General features: G+C 35.4%; 1 protein-coding gene across 1 annotated transcript; it reads left to right on the top strand.

The window, feature by feature from the left end:
• Window positions 1-866: 866 nt before the first annotated feature.
• Window positions 867-20,753, top strand: cyp33 (peptidylprolyl isomerase cyclophilin-33). The gene is made up of 12 exons (XM_089238307.1): window positions 867-983; window positions 4,811-4,909; window positions 6,030-6,073; window positions 6,930-6,956; window positions 8,589-8,670; window positions 9,830-9,927; window positions 10,877-10,997; window positions 11,152-11,231; window positions 13,081-13,186; window positions 15,517-15,592; window positions 17,491-17,557; window positions 20,593-20,753. The coding sequence occupies exons 1-12, from the start codon at window positions 950-952 to the stop codon at window positions 20,659-20,661; spliced, it is 903 nt and encodes a 300-aa protein (XP_089094433.1). The 5' UTR covers window positions 867-949; the 3' UTR covers window positions 20,662-20,753.
• Window positions 20,754-22,320: the final 1,567 nt, after the last annotated feature.

Genomic DNA, 22,320 nt, shown 5'->3' on the forward strand with positions numbered 1-22,320 from the left:
AATCTGAATTTAACCAATATCCGTGTCGATCTCATCGAAAAATTGGGACTATAGCTTAAACCATGTCGGTGAATACCGCCCTGAGTGTTTCTGGAACTGTGTCGTGGGTCAATTAAGTGATCTGTGAATGTGCCCTGACCTACTTGAGTGATCTGAAAATGTGCCATGGGTCACCTAAGAGATCTGTAAATCTGCCGCTTGGTTCATTTTTACAAAATTAGGTTTGAGGGAGCAGGCCACATCAGATAACCCCCCCCCCCCGGACCACATTTGGTTCAAGGGCCAACGATTTACTATTATATAATGATAGATGGTGGGTCACAATGAATTTCTTAAAAGGAAATTTTGAGTTCTTAGCCTTCGAATAGCATTGAAACTAACAGAAATTGATTATAGTAACATATTAAAGGTATTTTCATTCGAAATTTTGATTAAAAAAAAAATTTTTTTTGATCGTTTGGGGAAGACGCAGGAGCCCCCCTATGTGCCTCCCTCCCCGCGTACAGTCTCTGAACACATTAATATGTCATAGGAGGTAGGGGGGCAGAGATGGCGAACTTTTGGTGACAAGGGTGGGGGGGAAGGGGGTCACTTGAGACACTTGAATGGCCTCTTACTGTAAAATATTTTTTTGGGTGGTCACGAACGGGCTACGTGGAACGAACTAAGTTCGTAAACCGAGGGTTGACTGTATTTCTTAACCCTCCACCTCCCCCCCCCCCCCCCATTGACATTTTTCAGTTTTCTTAAGCAATACTAGTAGGTAACTTTGCTTATTTTTGGTATAATTTTTTCTGATAATTGGTGGTATCTGGAATATTCTCCTTTGGATTCCTGGTGTCTCATATTTTGTTTGGAAGAAAATATGGTCAGTAATGTCAACATTTTGAACAACAACTACGAATGGTCTGTCTTTATTTTGATTATCAGTTGTTTACAATTCGGCATCATGGCAGCGACGTCTAAACGGACGTTGTATGTTGGTGAGTTAAAATCCGTCATTCACTTTTGAATCTCTTTCACGTGGCGTGATGAAAAGAAATTGTAATCCGTCCCACACATTTCGATACATATTTTATTCATAGAAATTTATGCTTTGCTGGAACAATATCAAGAAACTTACACATATCTATAATGTTTCTATTGGTTTCACAAAACCTCGTAAAGTCTCATAAATACTGCGTTAAATAAGCTATGATTCAAAAAGTGAGGTTTACGCCAATCTGGCGACTTTAAATCATGCCAAAATATCTTTTGTCGAACGCAGAATTTCACACGTCCGTCCGTCTCCAAACAATATTGAAGAGCATTTAAAAAATCAAAAGATTGCTGATGTCGAGCCATTAAATGGCAAAGCGCCAAAGTAATCTGTTGGCGACAAAAAAAAAAAAAAAAATCATCGAACTCACCAAACCTCGCTTACGGAACCGACAGAACTGTAAATAAATTATATTAACGTCGAACTATTTAATGCCATTTCAGGAACAGCTTCTGTATAAAGGGCAGCTTGGCGATTTTCTGACTTTTTTTCGCCGCCAAACATGTCCGACGACTCCATCAAAAGTCGCCAAGGCCGTTAGACGCATTACGGGCGCCGAAAAAAGAAATCGCCAGCATAGAAAACAATATGAAAAATATCATGAAACACAAGAGAAATGGAAACATAAATAAGATCTGGATTATAAATATGATATGAGGCTGTGGGACGCTCAAGCAAGCATAAAAATGCTAAAACCAACAAGCATAATTATAATAAAAATATCACTAAGACTAAACATCTAAACCAGTGTTTCCCAAAGTGGGCAATATCGCCCCCCTGGTGGGCGATGGAATGGTCCAGGGGGGCGATAGAAGCTACAGATTTAACATAGGATCCTATGGGTTTACTTGAGTTGGGGGGCGATGAGAGAAAAAAAATTCTGGAGAAGGGGGCGATGGAATGAAAAGTTTGGGAACCTGTGATCTAAACAATATAAGGTATCCACTCTTAAATAAACAACGGTCCTGCATGTTGTATAAATAAATATATTCTATGTATTATAAAACCAGGACTCTCTTTCCGGGAATCCAGATTCTTTTAATAAAATAAATAAAAAGGATACAGGGGCATCCTGTATGCAGAAAAAGAATGAATATTGGAAAATATTAAAGGTACAACCTGAGAGATATATATTAATCCGAGCCACACACTACATTAGATCATTTTCTCTTCCTTCCGTATATATAATCTCCCAATGGTTTATCAAATCATTCAAAATGCTGCAGCTTTAAGGTGACATCATTTAGAAGAAAAAAATAGAATGGAAAGGGAGAAGACCCGTTTGAAAATTTCAAAAGACGCTCTAGAAAAACGGAAAAAGAACAACCAGCACCACCTTTTTTAACAGAAAGAACATTCTAGAATGACAACCCAGCAGAACAACGGCAATGCAGAACACAGCGCATCGGCGTTGGCGACTTTTTTTCCGACAATAAGTCACCAGTGCCGATGCGCTGTGTTGCCGTGTCCCCTTATACCGAAGCTGTTCCGCTTTTCCAAAAATGTTCAATGACGACCATAACCATACATGCAGCTCATGAACAATCTCCAGAGGAATTCATAGTTCACGCTGTTAAGGTCTAGACACACATTTCCACACCTGGCCAGGATCGTAGCTCGGTTGTTAGTTGGACATGACTCTTCCCCTTGTGTTGCCTGTGTTGTTGCTGTATGCTGGTTCAACTGAAATGTGCCATCTGCTTCAAGATATTAACACAGCCGGTTCGGTGCAATCAAAATGTTCAGCAAATTTAGCATTAGCGAATTGGCTTTGATACTAGTGTAAATAATGTAATAATAATCATTCTAAATATTCTATATATATCTATATAATAGAGTGAGTGACCAAGTGAAGGGGTGAGTGATTGTATGAGCGACCAACGAAAGGGTCGTGTGACCTTATCTGTGAACAAGTGAGTGGATGACTGACTATGAGCAGTCAGTAGGTGACCATATGAGAGTGACAGTAGAAAGCATAGAAAAAACAACTAGCGGCATGTGGATGAGAACTATCTAGAACAGCGGTTCTCAACCGCTGCTCCGCAGAGCCCTTGGGGCTCCTTATGCACTCTCCAGGGGCTCCGTGGCCACTTGAGGGGGGGAGAAACCACTAAATTAAAAAAATAATTATAAATATATTCAAATAGTAAAAATAAATCTAACTTTGATTAATAATTAAGAAATGGGCCTACGGGGCTCCACCATATAATTTTTTTACTAAAAAGGACTCCACGAGTCAAAAAGGTTGAGAACTGCTGATCTAGAACAATGACAACCCAGAGAGCAAAATTATGTCACTGTTTCAACTTATCATTGAAAAAAGTCGCCAACTTGGCATGGCCCCTTATACCAAAGCTGTTTCATCACTTACTTGATCATGCAAATGTTCACTCAATTGGTCACTTACATGGCCACTAACTTCATAAATTATATGGCCACTCATACTCACTCCCTTAATCATTCATTTTACCATACAATCATTCAAACTTACTCATATGATCACTCTGTCACTCATATGGTCACTCACTTGAATACTCACACAGCCACTCATATGGTCACTCACTTGAATACTCACACAGTCACTCATATTGTCACTCACTCGAATACTCACATAGTCACACGTATAGTCAATCAAACAATCACTTGGTTGCTCATACAGCAAATCACATACTCACTTGGTCACTCATATGGCCACTCACTCAATCACTTCATCACTCATACAGTCTGAGCAGGCAACACGTCTGGGGTGAAATGAATTTTGAACTAATGAAAGAAGCCGTTTCCGAAACTAATGAAAAATTCAGAATTGATCGATCAAAAAGTAATTGAAAGAAATAATTCCAGTACCAATGAAAATTCTGAATTAACGGAAGAAATAATTTCCAAAATTATTTGATGAAAATTAAGAAATAAATGAAATTAATAATTCCACATTTGATGAAAATTGTCTTACTTTCCCCCTACACTTCACTTACTTTCAAAAAATAGATGGCAGCAGCACTATAACAAGCATTACACAGTAATGAACTTTGCATTATTTTTACAACACGTACATACACATTCCCACATGTACCAATTCGTTAGAAGTTCCTCAGAGAAATATGGAGGAGGTGCATGTGTGGTTTAGTAGTAGTAGTCAATGTTTGTTATAAAGATCCCATGTTAAAACAACCATTCCATTATAACGACTGGTCGGATAAGTCCAAATGCTTTGTACAGTAAAACCTTTATTTTGCAGACACCGGTGGGACAAAAAATTTGTCAGTAAAAAAAGAGGGATCGTTAATCAGTTTTGAAATTCATAAATTTATTATACAGGAGAAATTATAATCTGGCCGTAAAAGAGGGGCGTCTGCATCTGAGGAGGGTGTCTGTCAAGATGGGGTTTTACTTTATAGCAAGAGTCCTGTATGTTTTACTTTTGATTAACAACCATATAACATTCTTTTTTGATGGAACGAGGGAGTACGGTTGTTATAACGAGCGTTGACTGTATAATTTTTTTATGTCGTTTTGCTGCCAATTTAATATCTTTTCAGTATTTCAAAAAATAACATTTTGGTTTTTATGAAATAAAAGGTTTCATAGAAAATACTATGAAAATTGTTAAACAATATGTTTGCAACTTTGCTAAGCACAATTTGCAACAACTAAACCACAATTAAAAACTTTGGCATCAGCAATTCTACATTCATCTCACTGATGCACATATAGCCAATAAATATAGTGTGAGAATTTTATGCGTTTTGCTTATTATTTTTCTTTTCATAGGAGGTCTTGCAGAGGAAGTTGACGAGAAAGTCATCCATGCAGCGTTTATACCATTTGGGGAGATAATCGATATACAGATACCATTAGATTATGAAACTCGTATCCTTTTTCAAAATTATTTCATTATAGTTTTGTAACTCTTACTCTTGTCTATGCTTTCTGCATGTCTCAAGTTTATAGAAACATACTTGATAAAATTAATTCTGTAGGTACACACACAGTTACACCTCTGGCACAACTCACTAAGTAGTAAATCGCCCATAAATGGTGATGGACCTGAGTTGTGCTCGGCTTGTAAGAAAAAAAAAGAAAGTATGAGGAGAAAACCTGGGCAGCGCTGGGTGTTATAGCTGGTGGAATGATAACCAAAGACGATAGCAGGGCTTGAGAAGTGCCAGGTGACCATCGTGACAAAAAAATTGGGAATTGGCATCTAAAAAAAAATTTTCTATATATTTGGTTACTAAATCACAGTCAGGACAACTCCAAATTCATATCAGTATGAAAGGAAGGTGAGGATTGCTTTGCCCTGAAAAAGTTGAAAGAAGTAGTACATTTTGACCTGTTTTTCCCCTAAAAAAATTGTTTGGCTACTAAAAAAATTTTCTGTCGCTTGGATATTTTTGTGATTTGTTAATCTCTGATGATAGGGCTAACAGTGATACTATCAGGAACCTTCAATTAGGCTTTTCTTCGAGCTCGATAGTTTGGTTGGTGGGAGGAGGGATTTTTTTTATGTTTTCTGACATCAGAAAAAGATAAGACATAATTAGGAGTTCGTTCAGCTGAAATTCAGGTCCATTTTCCTAACCTTTCACGAAATATAAATTAATGAAATCATAAATTTGAAATCTTATTTCTTTAGTTTAAAATTAACTAGACATTTTTTTTTCATTTTACACAAAATTATAGATTGTTTTCACACAACAAGACCCTCTAAAAAAAATGCATGGACAGACCCCTGATAATGGTAGGAGGGCAGCCAAATTTGTTGAGCCAACAGGCAACAAAACCATAAATCCACCTGTGCATGGCATAAAGCTCTTGCTCATACACAGAGGGAATTGAAGCCCAAATGTGGATGTACCCTTGAGATATGGTTCATTCGGAAATTTACGTTTTCGCCTCAGTTGATATATTTTATGAATCTCTAATGATTTTGATTCAATTGTGTGTCTCAAGAAAAAATATGGTTTGATCTTTGACTCATTATTTTTAGAAAAACATAGAGGTTTTGCATTTATTGAATTTGAATCTGCAGAGGTGAGAGCCAAGTTTCTAATTATTATTATAATCCTTTAATACATTTTTATTGTTATTCTCTGTAGCAGCGATCGACAACTTGTTAATTACAATCTACCAATATATGCTGCCGGTCAATTGTGCGAAAATTTTTATTGGGAGATTTCTTCGATAATCATGAATTAATGGATCGTAGAGGTTAACATTTTTTTTTTAAAATTTGATATGGAAATTCACATAGAACATGGCAATTAAACGAACAATGAAAAAAAAAGAACAAAAACCAACAAAGAAAAGAACATTGAGCATATACATTATGTGAACCCAAGGGACAATCATCCTTCCATGAGGCCAAAAATGTTGAATACTTGACATTGACGTATAAACATAATATTAGTACTTGAAGAGTTGATTATAATCAAGTCAAATTTGAAATCCAAAATGATTATTGAGTGAATTTAGTACTCATATTTAGAAAGACGAAACATCAGGGATTCCCCCCAGTTGTGGAGTCAGGGCTATGTTTCAGGAAAATTGGGAGGACACAATTTAAGAAGAAAAGGTCATGTTGTGACTGTGCATCCTGTATTTTTATGAGACAGCACCATGTTTCTATGTTATTCTCCTGGGCTCTTGGTTGTGGGAAAAGGGAGGGAGGCGGTTCTGAATCTGTGCCTAATGTGCTCACACTATACATAGGAGTAGAGCTTTGATAAGCGGAAAAAGCCACACTTCACCAGCGTCAGGTTTGGTTGTCAGACCCTGCTTTACAGTAATAAAAGTACAGAAAAAATTGATACATTATAGTTTCTAACACTATCAGTTGCTGTTAATTAATGTGAAATGTCTTACATATTTTATTTTTCTCTTGATTTAGGATGCTGCAGCTGCTATTGATAATATGGTAAATTTTATGTTATTTTTTTTACCAGTTATGCACTGATATAGAACTATTTTAATTTTAATATTTCTGAACAAAATTCCTAAAATCGAGAACAATTTAAATGATTTTCATATTTCATTCATGTCACTAAAGATCCCATTGCTTCTAATTTAATGACATGAAAATCTAGAAAACTATTTTTTTTATTATTTGAAAAGTCCTTACATAACTGGGGTCTGTCCAGACTTTTTTGTTGGTTCCTGTTTTTGTGAACATTTTTCCTTATTTTGTGAAAAGGATAATTTATTTTGTGAAAAATGAGTAATTTTGTGAGAAGCAAAGTAATCTAGTTAATCTATCACAAAATGAAATTCCAAATTTATGGTTTCATTAATTTTTATTTTGTGAAGGGTCCATTTTTCAGGTCCAGAATTTTGTGAAGGGTCCGGAAAACTGACCCAAATTTTGGCTAGACAGACATTAACTGTTCCAGAATTTTTTGTAACTGCTTTCATCACTCTCATCCGTGCAGTGTTGTTGGATAATATCATTTGGAAAAGTAATTTCACTCCTCTCCAAAGTTTTAAGGGATATTTTTGAAAAAAGAAATATTTTTTTTATCGGTGAGAAATAACTGTATTAAAAAATTATTTAAAATTTAAAGGAGTAATGTCACTACTCAACAAAATTTGGAGGGGTAAAATTGAATTTTGTGCGTGAATCATGTGTCTGGATGTGTATTGGCAAACACTGCTTGAGTGTATACCATAGTTTCCCAACCTTTTTTGTCCCATCGCCCCCTTCAGAAATTTTTTCTCCAATCGCCCCCGCCCTCCCAACGCAATCTAACCCATAGGATCTTATGTTATACTTGTAGCTTCTACCACCCCCTGGAACTTTCCATCGCCCCCAAGGAGACGTTAACGCCCACATTGGGAATCAATGATGTATACCATATTTCTCTGGTGATCCACAGAAATTTTTGTTTTTAGAACAAGTTTTGTATTCCTGCAGCACATACTCTGCTGCTGCACCTTGTTTTGTTTCAGTAAAACCCAATCGTCAAGAAATTTACTTTGATATTGAAATATCAATAACCATTTTAATTGCATTTTAACTAATTAGAAACTGTTCTGAGCATTTAGCAACCATTTTTTTCAAAACATAGTGTTTGTATTATAAAAAAAAAGTGATTGTATGAAAATTTAACATTTCCCTGAAAAGTGTAGCTCTTACACCGATGCAGCACATAAATAATATACCTTTTGACCATGCATATATTTGGGTGATGCTTTGTACATGTGATATGAATCAAACTACTCTATGCAAGTCTCTTCCACTTCATTTTTTCCGGTGTCCCCCTTAGAATATCCCAGTACCACAAGATGGGTTCCAGGTTGGGAAACCCTACTGTCACATTTTCTGTTATAGAAAATCCTTTTTATTTTTTTATGTCAACAGAGCTGTCTTAAGAGCATCATGCAAAGTAATATTTCTGAGGTCCTTTATCTGGCTAGAAAGCCACCGATCTGCATGGTGAATTTTTATGAGACCCTCAGACCGTGCCCAGGTGGCCCATGAGTTGTGATGGCACAGAGTGTCAATGAGAAAAATAAAGTATAAGCCCACCTCATGTTTTTTTTCTTTTTTCAGAATGATTCTGAGCTTTTTGGTCGCACAGTGAGGGTCAATCTAGCAAAACCCATGAAGATAAAAGAAGGGTCATCACGTGCCGGTATGATATATTTATCTTTTAAGCATATTGCTATGAAAATTATGTAAATAGTCCTTTTTTTATCATACGTTATGCTATTTTCTGCCTGCAAATAGTTATTATCTTAGATATAAATAAAAATTAGTGCAATTCTCTGTAAATCTCGCCGAATCAGCAACTCAGCAAAGTTTGGCGACAACTCCAATGATTTGGCAACGTTTTTGCACCAGAGAAATAATGGGATCTCACAAGAATTTTCTTGAAATTTCCTTTGTCTGCACAAAAGCGCCACCAAAGTGGAACTAAGGTGCAGTTTGTTGGGTTGTTGAATACGAGATCTCTTGTATGTGTGAGAAGCTATATGCCAGGAGCTCTCTGTTCATAATGTATTGTCAAATTGCTGCTTGTGAATACATGTACGTGGCTGTTTTGTAAAATTAATCTGTTTTGTCCTTCAAATTGCTTCATGCTTTGCCATCTAGAGTGCTTCTGAGAAACATTATCTGGAACAATTTGGTTTTGGAAGCAGGATAGTTCAAAAACTTGAATAGTAATGACCAGAGGAATGGACATGGACAAGATGCATGAACAACTGAAGCAGTTGATGTCTGTGATGGGTCAGATAAAATCAGGGATAAAGGACAGGATCCAGTGAACAAGCTCAGCCATTAAAGATGTCACAAATTTCATTGTTGCTGTGAAAAATGATGTCACCACCTCCATTGCTATGTTCAACACGTCCATTGCTGCCGTCAAGGAGGATATCACATCACTGCTGCCAACTTATTCATTGTTGATGCCGCCACTGTTGAAATCAGGATTGACGGAATGGTCTGCGCAGTGAAGAAAGAACTCTCCCAAGAGATGAATGCAGTCTTATTGGAGTGGACTTTCTGCGAAAATATGAGATCACCCTGGACTTTAAAAATAATCAACTAAACACACAAAAATTATATTTATTTTATAATTTTGTTTATATTCATTAATTAGCGGTTTGACTAACAAAAAAAATTCATTAAATTAAAGTATTTGTTGAATCAGAGTTTGCTATATCAAAAAAGGTCTGAATGTATATTCCATCTAGAAAAATTAATCTTACATAGTGATATTTAGCAATTCTTTAGCATCATTATTTAGCAGAATGTATGGATAATAATAATACTACTTCTCCCCCATAAAGTTTGGTCAGATGATAACTGGTTGAAGGAACATGCTGGCGAAACGCTAAAGGAAGATGATGAAACAGAGTCCTCAAGCAAACCTAATGAAGATGAACAAGTACTTGTGTCTATATTATACCTTCAATTGTCTTATTTAATTATGTGACTTATTAATAACTGATATATGGAATGAAATCCTTAAATCGGTTGTTCTATCACTTTGGTCCTCCTCCAAAATAAATTTCTGGCTATTGCCAGACCCATCCCATTAAGGTGAAGAATTCACTGTAAGGAATGAAAAAGTGTTCAATAAATAAAATCAAACACTGAATAGTTAGTTTTGATGCTAGTGAATGGTGTGGCTCCTGCTGGTACATGAATCCATGTGACATACAAATCCATGAACAGGGATTATCCCTCTTTTCAAAAAGATATCACATTAGTGAGTATGTTTTTTACTTTCAAAGCAATTCTAGTTTACTGAGACACCATTTTTAATGGAAACGACCACTATTTGAAATGAATGAACTTTGACTCTTCATATTTTTGGACCCTGTGGACCCTAACAGTACTAAAGTGGAACCTCCCATTACAGATACTCCATGTTAGAGGACATCTCCCCTTAACAGGCACATTTTTTAAAATTACGTCGGCAGGAAAGTTAAAAAAAAAACAGTATTAAATGCAGATAAAACGGTTTACCCATACTTAATGCTGTTTTTTCTCAACTTTCCTCCATTTTTCAAATTTGAATATCTTAGCAATATTGTACTTAGAAACATAGAATTTTTATTTATTTTTTATTTTTGTTGGCATAGAGAGAGATAGGGCAGCAATTTTCTAATTGGGTTTTGAGGCATACTGAAACTGTTTAAAAAGTTATTTTTTCTTATTTTAATAACTATACAACTCCTTGCAACATGAATGACATATTTGAGTACTTTACATTATTTGGATACTTTCTCTAACTGGAAGTATGCCTCTAGGATCAATGGTTTGCCAGTAAAATTCTGTGCGTGCTGTTAACTGTGCACCTTGTATATCTATTGACGATATATGTTTCTTAGGATAATGAACAAGCAAAGAAGAAGTCAAATCCCACTGTTTACTTGGATATCAATATCGATGGTGAAGAAATCGGCCGAGTACAAATCCTTCTGAAGGCTGATGTTGTTCCTTTGACAGCAGGTAAAAAAAAATTTCAGCGATGTATTAGTCTTTTGGGTACATTAATTTGAAACCTTGATAAAAAACCCCTTGAGAGATTTTAAATTAAAATTATATATTTTCTGGTTTATTGAAATATTTATTGATTTCTTTTTGTCTCTGCTTTCTATTTCAGAAAACTTCCGCTGTTTGTGTACGCATGAGAAAGGTTATGGCTATAAAGGAAGTGTATTCCACAGAGTGATACCTCAATTTGTATCCTTTGATTGTGTTTTAATTGTGCAAAACCCAGATTAGTGCGTACACAAGTGTTTGATGGAAATAAGGTAAATACTACTGAAGTTACATAATAGGTAAAACTGATTATAACAATATAAGTCGAGGTATAATTGTGAATACAAAGATAAATGTAAGTTATTTGAGACCAAAATTTAGGAACGACACCTATCTTTGAATAAAAAATGCTGTTATTCCCACACAGCATATTAAATGACGTGTAAAAAGTTATTTTTATAATGATAATCATCATAAAATTAAGGTGCCTCTTGGCCACAATCAGGGTCTTAAAAAAAGTCCCCATTCCTTGAAATCTGTGCAAACTAGCATCATGTATTTTTATAAATGCCTGGCTTTAGTGGCAATAACCAAACTTTTATTCATGGATTGGAATTATTTAGGAGTTGAGGACTCTGTGAATTACCTTTGAGTTGATGAACCTTGCATTAAACAATTTTTTTTTTAAGGCTGGCAATAACGTTGGACTTAGGTATGAAATTGTAACCAGTTTAGAAATGCCTCACCAAGCCTTGTAATAACATTTCAAAAAAATCACAGCAAAGATTTTAGGTTTAACAACTTCCCTAGCTTATATTGTAGCCTTTCAAAAATTGGTATTTCAGTATATACACTATTTTGATTGTTCAAATAATTTTTACTTGATTATAACAATAATCCATACACACTGGTTCAGCAATTATCCTGCGATTATGCTTGAATTTGAGAAATCTATTTTTCACAATAAATCATGTAACTCATGGTAGTACAAGTCATTTCTGTTTGCACAGAAAAGAGCACATTGTATTTCATTTGTTTGTACGAGAGTTGGGGCTTTTTACAACTATTTTTTATGTTCATGGGAATACAGAAATTGGCACACTTTCAAAAAAAAGGACAGTGTACATGAACAATGTATACTGGAGCTAAGTGAGGAAGTGAAAAGAAAAGTTGCAAACGACACTCTTGGTATGTTATATACAGTGGAACTGTGGTATAGAGATACTCTGAAGACCAAAAAAAAATTGTTAGGGAGGGATTATCATTACATCAAGAGGCATCAGTTTAACATTAGAGTATAGAAGACATTTCCAAATGAGACTGGAAAAAATATTGTTGTAGACATCATTATATCCAGTATCATTGTAGCTAGGTTTTGCTGTACATAAAGGTTGATCCAAAAATAACCAGTTATTTTTTTAAGAAGTTGTATTAAACATCCTATACACTATAGACAAAAGAGCATTTCATGTCAATTAATGACACCCTGTTCACTTGAATGAGAACCTGAAGCTACCAATGCCTAGCAATCGACTACAACATTCAGATACAGTGCTGCCATTTCAGCTATTTTTAGATACCCTTTCGTTCAAAATAGTGCCAGGTTCTCAGTGACCTGGAAAATCAGGGAAATAAAAATTAGTCAGGGAAAACATAATATATTTGGCAAAAAAGTCAGAGAAAACATAATATATTTGGCAAAAAAGTCAGAGAAAACATAATATATTTGGCAAAAAAGTCTGGGAAATATACAGATATTTGGTAAAAATCAGGGGAAAACTCAAAATATTTGGAAGGTTGAGATCTCAAATTATGTTTCTTTCTTCAGGAGTTTAGATCAGGGGAATTTTTTTGAACTTTTATCAATGAAAGTCGGAGAAATGATCAAGCATATTTTGCTGGAAACCCTTTAGTGCAATATTACAGCATTAAAATTTTTCTATACATTTTTAGGGGTGGAATATATTTCAATTTCTTGCAGTGAATTTATGTTCTGATTTGCAAAAAAGGATAAAATTTTAAGTATTTTTCATTAACTGAGTCTTAATAGATGTGCCAGGGAGGAGATATAACTAACCATAATGGTACAGGAGGCAGATCCATATATGGCCGAAAATTTGACGATGAGAATTTTGTTCTGAAGCATACTGGTCCAGGTAAATTATAGAGTCACATTTTTTTATTGTTATTTGGTGCATTGGTCAACTTCCCATTAATTATAATGTATTTGTACATTGCAATAGGATGTTACTAAGTCAATCTGCACTCTATTAATAGTTGAAATATTCCAAATCTATTTCTTGAAAGTGTACAGTGGTTTGGTTGCAGAGCTTTTATAGTACAACCCACTTCCCTTCCTGTCAACAGATCAGGCAAGAGACATAAAAGCGTAGCTGTCTATATCGACTACGAAACTAAGTCCCAGTCTAAAAATTATGCTCAGAAAATAGTAGTGCAACAAAAACAATGAAAAATCTCCACGCCTCTTCACAATGTTTGATTTCTGTCTTGTTGCTTACAAATCACATAAAAAAATTTATGAGTCTACATTACACATCAGTTTCAGAATTTAATTCTTATGAGTGTGTTGTGCCGTGGGGCCTAAATTTGATTTTTCATATTTGTATAGTATAGAATGAACATTATGACTATGTTACAATAAATGAGATAAATTGACAATTATGTGTAATTAAAAATCATCTTGGTAGGTTGGATAAATTTTCTTACATTTATCACTTTTAACGGTGATTATACATAATTCCCAATTGAAGTTGGTGGGTATGATAAATATAGCAAAAATAATGTGGAAATATCACTAATTCAACCATTTTCAACTTGTCCCGTACAATACGGGTGCACTACACATAATTTGTCATAAAAATTGAATGAAAATAAGCGTTATAAAGATAAAAATGTATAAATTATTATTGCTTGTAATTTTTTTAGCTTTCTTCACACTTAATGGATATTTTTAAACATAATAATTGAATGAATCCATCACCCTAGCACAGTCATCTTCAACCTGTTGCTCGCAAGCCCCACGGTGCTCCCAGAAGCACCAAGAGTGCTCAATTCTCATGCCTGATTTATTGCTCACGAGCACTTGGTCACTGCTTCAATTAAGTACCCTGTAAAAATTGCATTCAAGGATTACTATCAAATGTAGATTTCAGGCATACGTATGTCAAAGTTGCCGTAAGGGTGCTCTTCATTTGATAATGGGCATAAGCAGTGCTCGCGACTCGTGAAAGGTTGAAGACCCCTGTCCTAGACTGAAGCTTGAGAAAAATGTCCAGTAAATTTAAGCAATTCATTGACAATTGATCATATTTGCTAATATGAGCTGGGGATTATACATGATCACCACCAGACCAGAACATGGTCTGGCCAGCATGTCCCCCCCCCCCTCCAGGGGACTTGAGCAGTTGGATAGACCATGCTGCGGGAGAATTTTTCAGCATCAGTCCGGCCAGGAATTCCCGCAGGCAACCACAGCACGACTCAAGGAACTAAAGTAAATGGGAAAATCTGAATGAAAAATTTTGAAAACACAGATGCAAAATTCAAATGCATGATACAAAAAATTGATAAGAAGGTGCCAACTATGAATGATAATGCAATGAGAATCTAAAGAACATCACTGTCTATTGCACAGTTGAAACATAATACAGTCGAATCACTTGGTTAAAACGAAATTTTGTTGTAAAAGAATTCCAGGTTACCTAGCATTGTTTCTATGTAAACTTATTTGGGAGATTAGAAAAGTGTTCGGTAAGATTAGATTTTCACTCTAACGGTATTCTTTAAAACGGGATTTGTGTGTATTGTAATGAAAATCTTATAAACTTCACTATTCGCATCAAATATGCAATATGGAATGAATAGAAAAGCAATTGAGAATATAACAATGTAGAAGTAATCAGTAATAGGAATTATAAATTATAGAAATTATATATATATTATATATCATCGTCCAGCTTAGAGTGCCAACAATATAGCAAGAATCCTCAACATCACTGCTCATTGAGAAAATGCATTGGTATTTAATAAAAATATACATTATATAAAAATATACAGTAATTAACAAAAATCAAATATCAAAGTAAGGAAGATGTGTATGACATTATAAATCATTCCACTTCACTGTCCTATAAATCACATAAAAATTTATCAAACTTTAAAATGGCTGAAGATTATGCATAATATATATGCATAATCACCAGGTTTATCATTTACTGTTATATATATATATATATAATTGCACTATGGCAGGGAAGACCAATTGGGCTGGTTATGAAATCAATCTTAACTCCTTGTTACTCAGTAGAGAAAATTTGTCTCAAGAAGTCACGACGCTGTGGTCAGAAATTTTTTGCCATTGTTTGCTTTCACTGTTGATTTTTTCTCTGCGGCAAATGTTATTTTTGTATATTTTCAAATGTTACATGGCTCTTTTTCCATGAATGCTCATCTTTTTCCTCCGAAGGTGTTTTATCCATGGCTAACTCTGGTTCAAACACAAATAGCTCACAGTTTTTTATCTCTACAGCAAAAACAGAATGGTAAGCAACATTTTTTTTAATTGTTATGAATTTTTTTAGGTTTACTCTTTTTTAAACGTACTTGTTTTCAATTGTAAAATGATATCTTCATTTGCTTCTGTACATCAATATGAGTGTGGATATTGTATGGGGCGGCCATAAAAAATAACTTTTTTCCACAGTAATTATCACAGTGTTTCTTGAATGTCGCAAGAGTTCCCCAACTATTTCCGGTAATAAGTCAATTCAAACGTTCTATTAGAAATGAACTCTGTTGGACACTTCCTGCTATATACTATTCCAGATTATGTCTTCACCAGTCCTTGAGATGAGTAAAAATATGAAAATAAAGTGCAGGAAGTCAGATTTACTTTTGGAACAATTTGTATTTAATTATAGCAGCGCTCCTTCAAATACACACGTGGATACAAAGAGCTTGCGTGAAGATTATTTCCTTGTTCACCATTTCTCTTTTGAGGAGCACCTGTATATTAAAGTAACAGAAGTTTCTCTGTCATTCTCACTGGATCCTGTATGCTCATTTTCTTTCGACATTCTTCTTCCTACATCATGAGTCATAAAAAAATCAGCAGAGTCATTAAGTTTGGCCTCCAATTAGTGTGATTTACATGAAAAATGTATATTTTTATCGGTTTCACATATAATAAAGGCTACTTACACTATTCGCGAGTGAAAAATGGCATAATTAATTATTTAATTATAAATAATGACTATTTACACAAATTCCATAACAATACTCAACATTCTTAATAACCATCTGTTAAAAACCTGTACGAATTTGTTATCCTTGCTATGAATATGGCTTCTAGAACTGAACATCGTGTTAAAGAATTGGTATTAAATTGAATTACAAAAGAGTGGAAGAAGTACTGTAAGGGACTGAATAAATTTATAGTACAACTGTTCATCAGCCTGCATGTTGTAAAACTCTGAGGATACCAGCTTTTTTACTATTGCATTCCCAGTATGCTGGGGAAAAGCAAGTTCCGATAATGATCGCAGAATATATTCAAACGACAGATGTTGATTAACAGTAAAACCTCTCTTTTGTGGACACTGGTGGAACAAAGAAAAAATTTTCCATAAAAGAGGGGTGACAGAGGGGTTTGAAATGCATACTTTTATTGTACAAGGGGAAATTATTATTTATCCTTAAAACAGCAGTTTTCAACCGGTGCTCTGTGTGCACTTTCCAGGGGCTCTGTAGCTGCTCTAGGAAAATAAAAAACAACAGTAAATTAAAAAAAAAAAAGTAATTACAAATATTATAAATAATAAAAATAAATCAGTAATTTTGATGAATGAATAAAAAATATGCCTACTGGGCTCCTACAAAGAATTTTTTTACCAAAAAGGGCTCCATGAGTCAAAAAATGTTGAGAACCTAATGTTTCCATTTAACTCTCTCTTTTAATGGATCTGAACTAATATGCTTACTATCTGACATTTTGAATAAATTAAGATTTTCAGTAAAGAAACCAAACATAAAGCAAGAACTATCAGAATGGACTAGCTTGCAAATCGAAAGAATCTTAAAATCTAGAAAAGGATCAAACTTTAAATCAGCCATCGATTCTTAGAGTCTAGATACTCATGTTTGGGAATTATACAAAATCTGTGACTCTAATTTTCCCCAGCATGCTGGTTAATGTGAGGTAAATGCAGTATATATTTCTAATGAAATTAAATCCATTAATTTTTTTTAATGCAACTGAACCAAGGTGGATAATTTCTGCAATTATCCATTCAAACTCACAAATGAATCTATCAAACTCACATAATGAACTATCTTCTATTAGACTTTTATCGTAATCAACATCATAATTTTACTGTTTTGAGTAAAATGACTTGTTAATTTGTGGCACCTTCCTAATGATACTTTTTTCCCCCTTTCTCAGGCTCGATGGTTTTCATGTTGTGTTTGGTCAAGTTATTCAGGGAATGGAAGTTGTGAAGAAAATGGAAGTATGTCATATGATAACTTGTTTTTTCATCCCTATTTCTTGATACAAACTTTCCATTAGGATAGACAGTAACCCTTCATGTCTTGTATTGCACATGTTGCGGATTTAGGAAACGTATGATGCATGAAACTGCAATATAACCAGACGTTGGTTAAATTTTTTTATGATTATTTTAATAAAAGGTGTAAAGTATATGAAAGTGCATTGTAGTTGTCTGTGCTGCAATAAAGTGCTATTGTCATACATCAAAACAAGAATGTAAAAAAAATTTAATGTTTTATTTGCATTTACAATCTTTTATTTCAGAGCACAACAAGCTTATGTGATGTCATGTGGTCCGGACACTGTCACATGGTTATTTTGATTCAGTTTTTCCAAACTTTTTGTTTCATTCCCCCTTCTTTAGAAATGTTTTTCCCTTATCACCCCCCCCCCAAAACTCAAGCATACCCATAGGATACTATGTCATACCAGTAGCTTCTATCCCCCCCCCCCTCCAGACAATTCCATCTCCCACTTTAGGCAACACTGATATACAAGGAGATTCAGAGGTCATGGGTAAAACTTGTTGCAGCGCATAAAGGGCTCCCACTTGTCCTACTTTTCCTACCAAATCCTGTCAACCAAATTCATGTAATTGTTTTTAATTGAGGGAATCATAAATATATTGCCAAATAATACAAATGTAGTAGATTACAATTAATGATTCTGCCAAAGCAGAAATTGTATTATTTTTAGGTTATTTAGGGGTGTATTTAGACCTTTTGGTTTGTTAATTTTTCTTTTGCTTAGTTTGGAGAGTTCAACAGTAGGGTATATTCATTAAAAACTTTTGTCTGAATGGGATTTTTTTTGTATTTACTACCTTATGGTCTTGGACTATTCACTGTACAGTAACTAACATTCATCCTTCAAAATTATTATGCACATTTTGTGTATAGGTGAAATAACAGTTTGCATAACAAAGCAGTTGGGTACATAGGCCTATTTTAGGTTTTGTGATTATGTGGTTATTCAATAGCATTCAATTTTTTTAGGACATGCAGAGGCACGAACAACCTTTATAAAGCTCTGCAAAGTGCTAGAAATGAAAATTCTTAATTTGTTAAAAATGACAATGACACTGGCATTGAACAGTAAAATGTAAACAAAATGCAAACCCTTTAAAAAAGAATGGACAGTGCAGTAAAACCACCCGGTTCACCTTGATGTATTTACATTAAACCTTGTAAGTTGCACATTTTGCACTGTGCATTTGAAATGAGCGTTATTCTTGAATTATGCATGTCTTCATAATTTGCTGTGTATCAAGGAAGAGAGTTGGCAGACTGGACTTTAGAAGACTCCTTGAAAAAAGAATGTAATATACTATAATCGTATATTGCAAGGAGAGACGGACAAGAATTATTTGTGGATGCCAGTACAATATTTTGGCCCAAAGTTGTTTTTCTTCCCAAGTCATTCCTGCCATTTTGCTTCTAATGAAAACAGGATCACAGCCATAGCAAGAAGCTAAAAATGTCGCCTCACTACGAAGTAATTGTATGCAAATAACATTGCACTGTCATACAAGTCTCTCAAGGATTTAGTAAATCTAGTACAATATTGGTCCCAGTTAACTAATAAACTGAAGAGCCAAAAAAACTGGTACAGGCATGCTTATGCAAATAAAGAGATATGGAACCAATCAGAGTACGGCGCTGTGGTCGGCAACGCCTATATAACACAACAAGTGTCTGGTATAGTTGTTAGATCAGTTACTGCTGCTACAATGGCAGGTTATCGAGATTTAAGTGAGTTTGAACGTGGTGTTATAGTCGGCGCACGAGAGATGGGACATAGCATCTCCGAGGTAGCGATGAAATTTGGATTTTCACATATGACCATTTCACGAGTGTACCGTGAATATCGGGAATCCTGTAAAAAATTAAATCTACGGCATCGCTGCGGCCGAAAAAAGATCACGCAAGAACGGGATTGACGAGAATCATTAAACGTGACAGACGTGCAACCCTTCCGCAAATTACAGCAGATTTCAATGCTGGATCATCAACAAGTGTCAGCGTGCGAACCATTCAATGAAAGATCATCGATATGGGCTTTTGGAGCTGAAGGCCCACTCGTGTACCCTTGATGACTGCACGACACAAAGCTTTACGCCTCGCCTGGGCCTGACAACACCGACATTGGACTGTTGAGGAATGGAAACACGTTGCCTGGTCTGACAAGTCTCGGTTCCAATTGCTTCGAGCTGATGGACGTGTACGGGTATGGAGACAACCTCATGAATCCATGGACCCTACATGTCAACCGGGGACTGTTCAAGCTGGTGGAGGCTCTGTGATGGTATGGGGCGTGTGCAGTTTGGGACCCCTGATATGTCTAGATACGACTCTGATAGGTGACAGGTACGTAAGCATCCTGTCTGATCACCTGCACCCATTCATGTCCATTGTGCATTCCGACGGACTTGGACAATTTCAGCAAGACAATGCGACACCCCACACATCCAGAATTGCTACAAAGTGGCTCCAGGAACACTCTTCTGACTTTAGACACTTCCGCTGGCTACCAAGGTCCCCAGACATGAACATTATTGAACATATCTGGGATGCCTTGCAACGTGCTGTTCAGAAGAGATCTCCACCCCCTCTTACTCCTACGGATTTATGGACAGCCCTGCAGGATTCATGGTGTCAATTACCTCCAGCACTACTTCAGACATTAGTCGAGTCCATGCCATGTCGTGTTGCGGCACTTCTGTGTGCTCGCGGGGGGCCCTACACGATATTAGGCAGGTGACCAGTTTTTTTGGCTCTTCAGTGTATTTGAAATATTTGTACGCAAAATTGCACCCTCAATTATGTAAATTTTATTTGCACTTTTGTTGTAGCACATTATTTTGCTGGCTTATCATAAAATTCTTAATATTGATTTTTTCCCCGTTTTTCTTTCGAAAATTTCAGTTTCAATGATTATGCATTTGATTTCATTTAAAAAATATTGCTTAAAATGCAATCCTTTTATATTTCTCAGAGGTACGGAGCAAAAAATGGCAAGCCTACAAAGAAAATTACTATCAGTAACTGTGGAGAACTCATCTGAAAGTGTCTGATTTTTGGAAGAGATCTTGTATACATCATTTGGACTGTACTTCATAAAGCGTGTTGTAATTAAAATCATTTCATTTTTACTTCGATTTTGGTATTGCTTAAATTCTAATTGATAAAAAATAAAAATATATTTTTATGGAAACATTTTTTCCCCCTAAAACATATTTTTATGGTATGCTCAAAATCACGTCACTATAGCAAAATTTCTATGGCTTTTTCCAAAATCATGGTTCTATTGACTGTATTTTTTATTTATTTTGTGCCCTCAGCATTGCATAAACCAGGGGTTATCAAATTGTGCATTCTAGTGCATCTCCAACTTTTGTCATAGACGCGAAGATTGACAGCACTGACAAAGGTTTCATAGAGATTTTTTGTTAAATTGCTGTGGGGAGCCACAGGTAAGTGTTGGTTAGGGAAAGGGACACCATGGGTGGGAAAAGTTTAAGAATCCCTGGCGTAAACCATTGTTAAATCATGATATCATGCTAAGTAGGCAGGTAGAAAATACTTTGAGACAGGGAGATTTACCGAAACTATAAATTCAGCCGACGATTCATTTGCAAAGGTAAAACAAATTCACCAATAATGATTTATCCAGCAATGTCACAATGAAAACCTCATGTGAGCACCTGTAACAGGAAAATTCAGAAATGTGAGCTGTTAATCGTACACCTTCAATTTATATAACTCTGATTTGCATTTTCCAGTGATTTGCTTTCATGTAGTGCCCTCTGTTGACAAAAATTTGAACTAATTTTTTTCTTCTGTACAAAGAAAATCCCCCTTTGTGAGAATAACTTTCTCGCAAACTGCACAAATATATACCAATTTTCATGAATTTTTAAACTATTTACAAATTTGTGGGACACCCTGTACTACTGCTGAAATAAGATCAGAAACAGATCTGGAAGGGGGTGGGATTGCCCCTTCCCAAGCATGGCGCAAGGGTAGAATGACTAGGCTCCAGCCCGTGGTAAACATGCACTATTAGTTGCTTCTCTTGACATACCACCCTGAATCTGTTCTTGAACAAGATGGAGTGATTCCGCCTGTGCACTTGGAAATTCCATAAATTAGCTGTAAAACCCCCTCTTGTGCATATACCAATGAGACAAAAATCTTATCTGTAGGAAGGAGTGATCATTGGATCAGGGGTTTGAAATGAACACTTTTTTTTATACAAGGAGAGAGTATTTGGCTGTAAAAGAAGGTTATAGGCCTATATATAATGCTAAGAGAGGTTTTACTGTAAATGCGCATATAATTTTTCACAGAAATGTTTTCCTTCGGGGGAAAAAAAAGTTAATACATTGTAAATTAGGAGTGAATAATCTTTTCAGTCTGCGGGCCAGATATATGGTAATTCTACCCACTTAAGGACCAGAAACTTGTACAGTCATATCTCGGCTAACAAAAATTTTTTGCCCAACGAAGATTTTTTTTGAAACAGCCACATTGTGAGCTGAATTTCGGCACCACCATCATCAGAATTACTCTCACTTGAGTCTGATTAACTCATGTCCACCTCAGAATCTTTTTCCACATATGTTGCTCACTTCTCTTTATGAAAGTTTTTGAACCATTTCCTCTAAATTCAGCTAATATGAAATGCGTTAAAACAAAAGAGCCTATGTTTTCAGAGGCACTT

Source organism: Pholcus phalangioides, unplaced genomic scaffold, assembly GCF_987345545.1.
Source record: "Pholcus phalangioides strain wild (caught in Gottingen) unplaced genomic scaffold, Ppha-v1.0 ptg000002l_1, whole genome shotgun sequence".
NCBI lineage: Eukaryota > Metazoa > Arthropoda > Arachnida > Araneae > Pholcidae > Pholcus > Pholcus phalangioides.